The sequence below is a fragment of the Cydia strobilella genome, chromosome 25 (assembly GCF_947568885.1).
Source record: "Cydia strobilella chromosome 25, ilCydStro3.1, whole genome shotgun sequence".
NCBI lineage: Eukaryota > Metazoa > Arthropoda > Insecta > Lepidoptera > Tortricidae > Cydia > Cydia strobilella.
The window spans coordinates 7,056,927-7,069,518 of record NC_086065.1 but is presented as its reverse complement, the minus strand read 5'-3'; the positions used below and the strand labels follow the sequence as shown (position 1 = coordinate 7,069,518).

General features: G+C 40.0%; 1 protein-coding gene and 1 long non-coding RNA gene across 2 annotated transcripts in view; one reads left to right on the top strand and one right to left on the bottom strand.

Moving 5' to 3' along the window:
* The window catches only part of LOC134752936 (uncharacterized), a 160,245-nt gene that overhangs the window by 69,243 nt on the left and 78,410 nt on the right, over window positions 1-12,592 (top strand). The window lies entirely within an intron of this gene.
* The window catches only part of LOC134752926 (NAD kinase 2, mitochondrial), a 33,935-nt gene continuing 21,768 nt past the window's right edge, over window positions 426-12,592 (bottom strand). Inside the window, exons 4-11 of the mRNA XM_063688709.1 lie at window positions 11,861-11,962; window positions 10,599-10,707; window positions 8,965-9,074; window positions 7,969-8,104; window positions 7,257-7,390; window positions 5,459-5,595; window positions 3,496-3,621; window positions 426-1,894 (exon numbers count right to left, since the gene is read on the bottom strand). Coding sequence (XP_063544779.1) covers window positions 1,776-1,894; window positions 3,496-3,621; window positions 5,459-5,595; window positions 7,257-7,390; window positions 7,969-8,104; window positions 8,965-9,074; window positions 10,599-10,707; window positions 11,861-11,962 — 973 coding nt within the window. The 3' untranslated portion in view covers window positions 426-1,775. The remainder of the gene's footprint in view (window positions 1,895-3,495; window positions 3,622-5,458; window positions 5,596-7,256; window positions 7,391-7,968; window positions 8,105-8,964; window positions 9,075-10,598; window positions 10,708-11,860; window positions 11,963-12,592) is intronic.

The following is a 12,592-nucleotide window of genomic DNA, read 5'->3' as shown; positions in this document are numbered from 1 at the left end:
CTTCATGGATACCTACAATATTCCTTCATTTAGGAACTGTGACTAAGGAGGGTCATTGGTTACTATAAGGACATTATCTTTACAGTGATTATTGAGTACTTAACAACTTTTTAAATAGTCTTAAGGAACTAAATTTTAAATAAAATTTTATTGCACATTTCGAACAAAAATAATGACATACAACTAATTTATGATAACAAATTGCATATTTATAAACAGAAAAAAATATGCAATCCATTTTATGCCACATAAAATATTGCACAATAACACGGAACAAAAAGGTGCGGCAGTCTAAAATAACTATTTTTCAAATCTATTTATCACTATCCCACTCGATCTTGCATGGAAAAATATATTTTGACTTTTTTGTGTCTTTTAAACTTGAACATTACAAAAGGTTATCAAGAGTCGTTCAGTAACACGAGTATATTAATAGCGAGTTGTAATATAAAACAATACGCAACAGTTGAGTGTGAGTTTTACTTATAGCAGCGCTCGAAATATCTTCTTACATCTTAAATGAATAAACTTACAATAAACTAATTACAATGCAAAATAATTCAGTCTTGCATCAGGATATAAAAAAAACGTAAGCACAAATCACAGGTGGAGATAATTTAGAACAGCGAGTACTTTCACAAAGATGCTTGTCGTATCGATGTATCAGGATTTTTGGCGTAAAATAATCAAGATATTTTATTTAAGATATGATGGTATTTGTAAAAATAATAATGATTATACTCGCTGACATTACACTAGCCTTATTTATAAATAAATTCATTCCTATTTATAAACTTTTATTTATCTAAATATTTAGAATATTCCTAGGTTTGGCAAAGAAATCATAAAAGCAGAAATGCGGTACGGGAAGATACCTAGGTAAAGTAAGAAAAATTATATTAATGTTCTTAAATTGCCAGTTTCACCTTGTCTTTATGAATTTCATGCAATGCAGTGGCATTAGCATCCGCGCATTTAATTAACAAAATGGTTATGAAACTGACATGAAATATTCCTTTTTAGTAACTAGTTACGAATTGGGAGTATTGGGATTATTATTTCCTACTTCGTAGGTGTTAAAAATGGGTGTTTTCTGTGAAATAACAACACCTGCGCTGTGGAAAACTTAAGATACGATATTTGGCCACAAAATGTCAATTTTGTAACCGGTTACAAAATTAAAGGCAATCTTTAACTCAATTCAAAGTCATCAACGACCAAGAAAAGTCCGCAACGATTTTGATAGCACACGCGACATGCACTAAGTGTTATTTATACGTCATAATTTCATAGAAGTTTGACGTTTAAAATAACACTTGCACTGTGTGTACTATCAAGATCGTTCCACTTATCTTGGTCTAACTCTATCAACTTCTGAGGAAAGATTGTCACCGTCTTTTTTAGGGTTCCGTACACGTAAAAGGGTGAAAAAAGGGCCCTATTACTAAGACTCCACTGTCCGTCTGTCCGTCTGTGCGGCTGTCTGTCACCAGGCTGTATCTCATGAAGCGTGATAGCTAGACAGTTGAAAATTTCACAGATGATGTATTTCTCTTGCCGCTATAACAACAAATACTAAAATAAGAATAAATAAATATTTAAGTGGGGCTCCCATACAACAAACGTGATTTTTTAGCCGTTTTTTGCGTATTGGTACGGAACCCTTCGTGCGCAAGTCCGACTCGGACTTGGCCGGTTTTTTTGTATTTTACGCATCATATAATGGCACCTAATTGTAGCCTAATTTAACTCCAATCTACAGGTTACCTTAAACATCAATATGGCAACGAATCATCCATATGCACAGTCATAAGGGCGTCTTCGGGGTGTATCTCAAGTAGGGCTTCCGTGCCGTCGTTGAAGGGAAACGAGACGCTCCCGTCGATCACCAAACCTGGAAAAGGTGTCAATTAGTTATGGGATCAAGAGAGATCAGTAGACGTATACACGGTGTTACTTGAGCCACTGAAAACCTGAGACACCCCAAGAGTTTTAATTTTATTTTGAACTCATCTTGAGTATTTATTCTTTAATCCGATAAATATTTAAAAAAATATTAGTTGTTTAGTTTTCTTAACAGTTCTATTCGGCTGGTAATTCTACACAAGATGTTCGTCGTTTTAGTGACATCAAACAATTGCTAGTTACCATCGTAAACACTGTTAACAGACCATATGCATACCTTACTGCAACGAGATAAGGTTTACCAATGGCCAGTTAAGGGTGTTGCTCATTGACAAATAACGTGTCAAATGCTAGTTATTGATATTGTTGCATTACAAACCTGTAGAATGGGCATGTAAAAATAATAAAAAATAATAAAAAAATTACCCCCATTAAAACATACCGCGATCGGTTCTCCTATCGATTCTGAACAAACTGTTTTTAGGTTTTCAGTGGGTCAAGAAACACCGTGTATATATGTAGTCTGTGATTTGTCATTTGATGCATGTACGCTTTCCTTGGTCTTCCCTTCTTCCTCTTTGCTTCAACTTCTATGATGTTTTCGATAAATTCGTCGTGTCGTATCAGGTGCACGAGCATCTTTCCTCTTCTATTATTCATAGTTCTTAACAAACTCCTCTTCTCTCCTACTATAGGTAAAACCTCTTCGTTGCTTTTCTTTTCAGTCCAACTGATCTTTGCCATTCGACGCCAGTACCACATCTCAAAAACCTCTAGCCTCTTTTTTTTATGAAATAGGAGGCAAACGAGCAGACGGATCACCTGATGGTAAGCGATTACCGCCGCCCATGGACACCTCTTCCTATCACGTTGCCTCATTGTCCACGTTTCCGTACAGAAGCGAAACGAGCGTTCCACGAGTAGTTTAGTAGAAATTAGAAATTTTCGAAATCATCCCGCTTCTGGATTTCGCCTTTAGTACCGTTTGGTAACCAAAATTTCTTAACCAGCTACAGAACGGGAATCAAGATTCCCAGTTTGAAGCCGGTTACGTATTGGGGCCAGCGTGTTACCGTTTAGTAACTAGCTACAAAACAGGAATCTAAAATTCCTTGTATGTAACCAGTTACGAATTGGGCCAGAGTGGTACCGTTTGGTAAGTAAGTTTTGTAACTGCCTACAAAATGGGAATCCAAAATTACATTAAATCAATAGGTAGGTCCGTTAGGTAGCTTTAAATGCCCGAAGGGCAAACCGCCCAGAAATAGGCGTCTAGTTAAGTTGTGAAGGAAATGTTTTTTGAAAAGAAACAGTCCTACGAACTACAGCAACAACCGTGGCTACGAATCGGTAATTCAAAAGTCCCATTTTGTAACCAGTTACAACCCGGGATTTATTTTTCCCGTTTCGAAACCGGTTACCAAACGTGGTTACAAATCGATAATTGAAAAGTCCCAATTTGAAGCCAGTTACGAATTATTATTTCTTTCCCATTTCGAAGCTGGTTACCAATTATTGGTTATCAAACGGTACTAAAGGGAATTTATCCCCGATGCACCTAAAAGACTATTACATTTTTTATGACCTTACCAGCATCAACGCAGTGTGATTTCACCCGTACTGTGTCGACACGGTCGCGAACCCGCAGCCCTTTTGGTACCGGCCAATCTTCGAATGTTATGTATTCTCGGACGGAGTAGGCTAGCTTGTCGCAGTCTGTGGACAAATTGAAAAATCACAATGAGTGTGCTTTCAGGGTTCCGTACCCAAAGGGTAAAAACGGGACCCTATTACTAAGACTCTTCTGTCCGTCTGTCTGTCTGTCTGTCCGTCTGTCTGTCCGTATGTCTGTCCGTCTGTCTGTCCGTCTGTCTGTCCGTCTGTCTGTCCGTCTGTCTGTCCGTCTGTCTGTCCGTCTGTCTGTCCGTCTGTCTGTCCGTCTGTCTGTCCGTCTGTCTGTCCGTCTGTCTGTCCGTCTGTCTGTCCGTCTGTCTGTCCGTCTGTCTGTCCGTCTGTCTGTCCGTCTGTCTGTCCGTCTGTCTGTCGGTCTGTCTGTCTGTCCGTCTGTCTGTCCGTCCGTCCGTCTGTCTGTCTGTTCGTCTGTCCGTCTGTCTGTCACAAGGCTGTATCTCATGAACCGTGATAGCTAGACAGTTGACATTCTCACAGATGATGTATTTCTGTTGCCGCTATGACAACAGATACTAAAAACAGAATAAAATAAATATTTTTTGGCTGTTTCATACATTTTTGCTGGTTCATTTTGTATGGGAGGGTAAATAAAAAAAAAGTTACTTAGTATAATCCCAAAACCTCCCTGGCAACAGGAATACACTTATTTTTTAGCCACCGTGTATAATCAATAAGTATACCAACCGGCTGTTATAACAAAGGACTAAAAATTTATGGAGAATACCTAAACAACTTACGTTTCGCGGATGATGTTGTAATTTTTGCGGAAAACCCTGACCAACTAGAAGAAATGATACAAGACGTAGTGAACGAAAGTAAAAAAGTAGGCTTATCAATAAACACCTCAAAAAAAATTTATGTCTAATGGTCCTAAGAGAATAATCTACGTAGATAACAAGGAAATAGAATATGTTAAAGATTATATATATTTAGGCCAGCTGATTTCTTTTGAAGAACAGACTGATAAAAACATAAAACGTAGAATTGCCCTGTCATGGGGAAAGTACTGGAGCTTACGGGAAATTATGAAACATAAGGACATATCCATAAATACAAAAAGAAAATTATATGAAATTGCAATTCTGCCTTGCCAAGACATGGGCTCTACGTCAAGAACATGAAACAAAACTAGCTATAGAACAGAGAAAGATGGAACGTAGTATGCTAGGAATTAGAATATCAGATCGAGTAAGAAACGATAATATAAGAAAGAAAACTAAAGTAACTGACATCATAGAGAGAATACGAAGATTGAAATAGAAGTGGGCTGGACATATTAGTAGAATAAACGACAATATTTAGACAAGGCAACTCATAGAATGGACCCCACCAAAAGAAAAAGGAACACGAAAGTATGGTCACCCAAAGACACGATGGGCAGACATATTTAGAAAACGTGTTGGAACAGTATGGAGAAGATTAGCTCAAGATAGAGACACATGGAGAACACTGGGGGAGGCCTACGCCAAAGAGGCGACTTCCATAATTAATGAAGAATAATTGGTTTAAGTATTTAAAATTAATGTTAAAGTATGTACTAGTAATTATTAAACTTATACTAATATTAATATGATATATTTCATACCTAGTTGTAATAGTGAAAATGGCTTTAATTTTAAAAGACTGTGATAAAAATAGATAATGAAATTGAAATAGAATGTTAAATTAAATCTTTATATTTTATAAATAATACCTACCTATGTCACTTACCTATGTTATACAATTCTATATTCTAAATACAATACAATATGTGCAACTAGAATCTTTATGCATGCAAAGGAAATACATAAACATAAAAAATGTACTTAATTATGGTGGAATAATGGCTATTTCTATTTTATTTTATTTTATTTATACCAACCGGCTGCAAACATGAGCTTCTGATTATATTTCTCTGCGACCTCTCTCGCTTTCTCCAACGTAGTGTCAACTGCTATGCCTTCCTTGGCGAGTATCTTCATCAGCTTCAGCACAGAGTGGGTGCGGAGGCAGTTTATACTAGAAAAAAAATTGTGAAATTATTACTTTAACTAACTTGGCGGTTTCACTCACGTATTTTTAGTCACTCGCGCGACATGTTGCAGTACGTGCCGCCCATCCGTCGTGACCGCTACTCACTCAGGCACTGTTAGTGCTTGAAAATGGAGACCTAGGTTCTCCGAAACATGTCGCGCGAGTGACTAAAAATACGTGAGTGAAACCGCCAAGTTAGTCAAGTTAATATGTCTCACGATAGTTTAAATTCGAAATTATTACTGTTTTGTATCCACAGAACATATGACGCTCCACCAGTAAAGGTACCTTTTGGCGGTTGGCGCTTGGGCTATTATTAACGACACTCCAATGTTAATGCGGTGCTATGCGACGTAAGCGCCGACCGGCATAAGGTACCTTTACTCGTGAAACGTCACATATGGTCAAAAAAGCCAAAATCTCGTACATTTATACAATTTTATATCGCTGCCCCAATATTACAGGGTTCTACGTTACATTTTCAAGATAGTTGAAATTCGACTTAATGTCATTATGATAAAGTTCAAATTTCAGTTAGATAAAAGTGAAACATAGAACCCTGTAATATTGGGGCAGCGATCTGTATTATTTTTTTGGACTACGTGGTACTATGGACACATGGAACATTTAAATGGTCGGAAAATGAAAAAATTGTCAAAAAAAATCCTGTCAGAACAACGAGACTTATATCTACGCTCTTTCTTATAAATATCAAGAAAATGTTGTTTATTTCAATTAGTATTTCATTAATTTCATGATTCATACAGTTTTAATAAGATTTTTTTAAAACAACGCAATAAAAGAACAACTACGTACAAACTACTACGTATACAGGCAAAACGATAATATAAACACTGAAAGAAAACTAACAAATAACTTTTATATATAAAAAAAATCTTGTGTCACAGCTAATTACGAAAGTCAATCACTGGGTACAGTCGCCATAAGATATAAAATAAATAAAATTAAAAAATAATTAGTAACTCTTTACTTAAGAACAGGGTGGCAAAAAGATAAGTGCATTCCCGGTGCCATGGAAGTTTTGAGATTATACTGAGCAACTTTTACTATGGGACCAACCCCGAAATCGCGAAAAAATGTTTGGCTGTTTCATACATTTTGGCTGGTCCATTTTCTATGAGAGGGTAAATTTTTTTTCGTGGTTGGTCCCATAGTAAAAGTTGCTCAGTATAATCCCAAAACCTCCCTGGCAACGGGAATGCACTTATTTTTTAGCCTGTATAGGAGCGGCGTTTCTCAAATATCTGAACAAACCTCTATTAACATGTTAAAGTGCATGTACAGATATTTTTGAGTACCTTGGCCGCTCCGATACATCTGATGGCGACTGTACCACAAGGCGGACACGCTATACATCAAAAATCACTCGCGTTTCTATGTGTGAAGGGCACGTCTGTACACGCGTCATGCGTCATAGTGTGAGTAAGTTGCTAAAAATAGTACTGAGCGGCCGTCAAACGGCCGTCAATCTGCTGTCGCGGGGCGAGGTAATTCGAGTCGGGGCGGGGCGGTGCGTGCCCGTTCTGTATGATAATACTATTACTTATTCTGTGACTGTACTAACTAAATACTACATATACCTTATTTTATGTCCCGCTCTTTTCAATGGTAACAGAGTGAGATACCTGTAATGCCACGAAGTGCTGCCCGTGCCCGTGCTCACACAAAGTCCCGAGCTTTTCGTGCGAGTCCACGCGCCCTTGTCTATCTGAAGTCGGAGCAACGACACTCGTGATGTCACGCTCTCGCCTATGAATACCTGTTCAGAATAGAAAGAGATGAATATAGGTTTCACGGAAATTATCTTGGGCAACGGACAGAAGTATTATTTACTTTTTTAAAGATTATTTGGATATACAGTACAGTATATTGGAGGGAAAGTGCCTTAAACCCTGAAGTTAGCTCATTTTACTTAAAGGAAACATTCTTTAATTTTTTTCAAGTAACAAAACTGCATTAAATGATTTTTTTTTTAATTCGCTTGCCTCGCCCGAGAATCGAACCAACTAAAAATTCCAAAAACATAACCAAACCATAAACACTCGCTATTTTATTCTACTATTCGATAAAGTTAATGTTAATGATAACAGAAACATTAGGTCATTAGGTTAGGGGTTAGAATGGATTTTGTCTGTCGCACAAATTATCCATAAAATCGTATATTTAATATTCAAGAATATTTTTAGACAAACAAAAAAAAAAGCTTGAGCCCTACTGTGGCCAGGACGAACTCTTAAATACTCTATTACACGCGTGAGAATAAAGGCTTATCTTAACTTTTTTATTTACGTAGAGTAATGCATTTAGGGTTAAAAAAATGTCACCCTGCGTATGTACCTCGTTTAGGGCCAAAAACGGTAGCACTTTAGTATGCAGCAGCGAATTCCGCTGCTCTTTAGTGAACTGTTTCCGATCGGGCGCTGATGATTGTGGGTTTTCTGGGTTGTCCAGAGGTTGGGAGACTGCTGAATATCTGCAATGTGTCAAAAATATATATTTCTTGTTTAAGGAGACTCGATTCAATGCAAATTAGCCTACTTAAACACGCTGCTGCGTCGCATCTGCGTTGTGACATCCTTCATATAGCAACATCCATGCCCTACGATAACCGCTTAGCGTTGCTTGTTAGTCTCCATAGGCTACAGTGGCCAAAATCGAGAAAAAAACTGTCTTAAAATTGAATTTAGCGCGGAGCAGGTACCAGGGCCTCATGAGTTACGAGGAGGTGTCGTTGACCAACCCGCCGGGGGCGCCGGGCCCGGCGGCCGGGGCGCGTACGAGTATGAAGGTATCGCGGGCTGCGGCAGCTCGCGTATCTTAGCTGTATACTTTTGGTTTGTTTACCTATATGATTCTACTAGTTTAAAGTATTATTTTTGTCTCGTAGAAAAAGTATTGTATACAATAGTGATATAATCAAGCTTTACAATCTAGAACCTTACTTAAGCAACTCAGCAAGCTTCGTTTATTAATTGGACTATAATTTTGTAATGATTATGTAGCACAATCGGAATAGGACAAACCTCGAAATCTTTTCGACAGTCATGAAGTTGGTATATATGTTAATTAGAGGTCCCTTTTTTATGTCTAAAGCTACACCATGTGACATTTGGGGACTTCGAGCAATCGCAGCCATCTTGTAAAATATGTGCCTTCTACCAATACGTCACAAAGCACACATTTTCCAAGATGGCTGCGGCCTAAGAGGAGATGGCGCGACGACCTGGACGCGTTTCTCAGAAACTGGACGGATGCGGTTAATCGGGAAGATTGGAAGTCTAGGGGGAGGCCTTTGCCCAGCAGTGGCTTTTATAGACTCGCTAAAAAAAATACCTGCAATAGTGTAGCGTATGAAGATCAACGGGTGTAATGGTGTCCAATAGTTTGGCCTCGCAGGTGACTGTCGTTCGTATCCGCGAACGCCGCATCCATGTGAACCGGCCCTGAACGGATACGAGAAAATAATTAAGTATTTTATTATCCTCCTAAGGCCCAAGGTCCTACCTATAGTACTTAATCATGTGTAGTAGTAGTGTAGTAGTAGTAGTGGATTCTGTAGTAGTTCGATGAATTTTAAACCATATTTCATTGGAATAGAGTTGCAATTATTTTGTTACGTTCAAATTTCAAACAAAAGAAAATCATAATATTCCCTGCATTATAGGTTCAAATTTCAGTGGCAGGAGACTATAAGCGTAGAAAAATGCGTAAATAATAACTACACTTCATCTTTTAGCTTAACTTTAAGGAGGCGATGGGATTTGAGGGGTCGGATCAAAAACCAGATGTAACGAAGAGTTATGGCGCGGTGACTTAAATCTCTGTAACTATAATACCAATTTCGGTGAAATTAAAAGTAAAATAAAAAAGGATTATAACAAGCTCCAAAAAAATAAAAATGTGGGACGCTGTAATTCGGACTAATTCGGGGAAATTGGTTCAAAATTTCATTTAGTTGTTGATCTTTATGGTCGAAAATAACTATTAATGGAAGAATAATTTTAAGATAATTGCCTTGCCCTACCAGGGCCCATGTGAAACTATTATATGTGTAACACCTGTGTACCATGGATGCAATAAATAAATATGAATATGAATATGAATCTACGATCTGACCCAAAATTCAAATACATCTTGATTGACGCTTGCATTTGGGATAGGCGCAACTTTGGTGTTCAATCACAGAACAATAAGTACAAGCGTCTAAACGGGAAGGCCGACGGCCGAGCTCCGCGTAGGGCCGGAGGCCTGGAGAGTCCGACAGGTGAGCGCTTCCCTTAACTTCTTCAAGTATTGCTTCAAGTAACTGCGAAGGCCAGGTGCGAGCTTCTCTCAAATTCCCCTAGAATATTAATTGCGAAGGTCTCCGAAGGCCGAGCTGCGGGAGTGTAGTGCTTGAGCACAGGACAATGGTATAAGTGCTTATTATTCTGTGTTTAAGCACTAACCTCAAGTGTAAAAGCGCGTGTCGGACGTTCCGGCCCCTCGACCCTACGCGGAGCTCGGCCTCCGGCCTTCGCAATACACTTGTACTATTGATCTGTGTTTCTCACCTCCCGGATGCTTCCGACCTTTGGCCTTCGCAATTAAGACACTTATACTATTGTTCTGTGTTTGAACACTACCTTCCCGGACGCTTCGGTCCGGACGCGCTGCTTGGCCTTCGGCCTTTGAAACAGTTGTCCACGCCACGTTTCACGTTATTGCGGCTGGGTCCCTGATACAGACTACTCCCATTTCTTTTTAATCTTGACCATTAAAGGATTTGCCACACTGGATGCGTTCTGCGGTCAGCGGTCAGGTCAAACCCGCATTATGTATGAACAACATTGACAGCAACCTTTGAAGTTGAAGTTTGGCCTGACCGCTGTCCGCAGAACGCATCCAGTGTGGCTAATCCTTAAAGGGTTAATAGCGAGTTCGAGCTCGAAACTAGAGTTTCGCCTATGGATTAGGAAGGTAGTTACCTCCTTCAAAGCGTGGAGCGCACCTTTGACATCATTCGAGCACCAGGTCGGCAGGCAGAGGCGGCCGACGGACTTGTGCGGCGCGCTGTTGAATCCGATCACTGGCTTGCTGAAACAAAATGGAAAATAAATGCACTCACTAAAAGACAACCATTACCATTTCTCGCATGTCGCAAAGTTAACACAATAGTACATTATGATACAAGTGTGCTAAGTTGGTTATTACACACGAGGCGATATTGTGCGCGCGAGCTGTAAGCGAGCGCGCAATAAGAAAGCCGATGTGTGTAATGACCAATGCACACGCGTTTCATACGACGTTTTTCAACACACTTGCGAGAAAAAAAAGAAACTTTCATATTAATCAAATTTTAATAGTTAAAACAGTTAGTATTGTGTGTTTCATCTCATCTGTCATACTGCCGGCCGCCCCTCGCTCGCCCCGGCCGGGCGGCCGCGGGCGGCGGGCGGGCCGGCCGGGGCGCGCATCGCGCAGGCGGTCGGGCGCGCCCGTGCCCGCCAGTCCGACCAATTAAAGAAGGCTCCCTTTCCATGCATATTATTAGCAATCAGTTAGCTTCTTAACTCAGTCGGATAATATAATGAAAAAACACGAGTGGAATAATACACTGAAAGAGCACGCGTGTTTAATATCTAGGATTATGAGCCAAAAATCGGTGGAATAAAAACGTCGTTTTGAGCAAGTGTGTTAAAAATCTTTTTATCTGTTACCATTTTAAGGTTTTTTGAATTGCCAAAAATTTTAATGCGCCAATGACTGGTCAGTGCAAAGTGCCAACCATTGGGTTTAGACTATAAACTTAGAGAGAAGAAAACTCCCAGCCGCACGGCACGACAACGTCGCGCCACTTTATCAGATTTTCTTTGTTGTGTTCAATGACTGGTTTCAGTGCCAACCATTGAGTTTTAGCATATAGACTTACTTAGCATCCCTTACTCTAGAAGCAGCGAGAAGGAAAGTGCCGGCCCCGCCGCACGGCACGACAACGTCGGACCATTTTATCAGATCTTTTTAAGTATGTCAATCTTAACGTGCCAATGACTGGTTTCAGTGCCAACCATTGGGTTTTAGCCGCACTTACTTAGCATCCCTTACTCTAGAAGCAGCGAGAAGGAAAGTGCCGTCCCCGCCGCACGGCACGACAACGTCGTACCACTTTATCAGATCTTTTTAAGTATGTCAATATTAACATGCCTATGACTGGTTTCAGTGCCAACCATTGGGTTTTAGCCCCACTTACTTAGCATCCCTTACTCTAGAAGCAGCGAGAAGGAAAGTGCCGTCCCCGCCGCACGGTACAACTACGTCGCACCACTTTATCAGATCCTCGTTGTACGTCAATCTGGAATGACACAAATTAGGTCACTATTATTTTTTGTTGCTTTTTGCAAGATTATATCGTATCCCTACGAGAGGTACACTTAGCAGCAGAGGCACAGGGCGGACACGCTATACATCAGATATCACTTGCGTTTCTATGTGTGAACGGCACGTCTGTACACACGTCATGCGTCATAGTGTGAGTAAGTTGCTTAAAATAGTACTGAGCGGCCGGCAAACGGCCGTCAATTTGCTGTCGCGGGGCGAGGTAATTCGAGTCCGGGCGGGGCGGTGCGTCCCCGTTCTGTATGATAATACTATTACTTATTATGTGGCAGAGGTAACTAAGGGCCAGTTGCACCATTCACTAACCCGGGGTTAACCGGTTAAACCTGGAGTTACCATGGTTACCAGTACAATTTGACACTAGGTTAACGGTTTAACCCAAGGGCCTGACACTCTTTGATAGAGATAGAGATAGAGAAAGATAGTCTTATTGCGATTCCTATAAGAGGAAAGAGAAAATAGTGCCATGCTTTGTCTTTATCACCGACCGGGCATTTTTTCATGGTCAGGTTATGGCATCATAGCAAGGAGGCGATGACGAAATACCGAAAATTATAAGAGTGAAAGAGAAAAGACATTGGACATG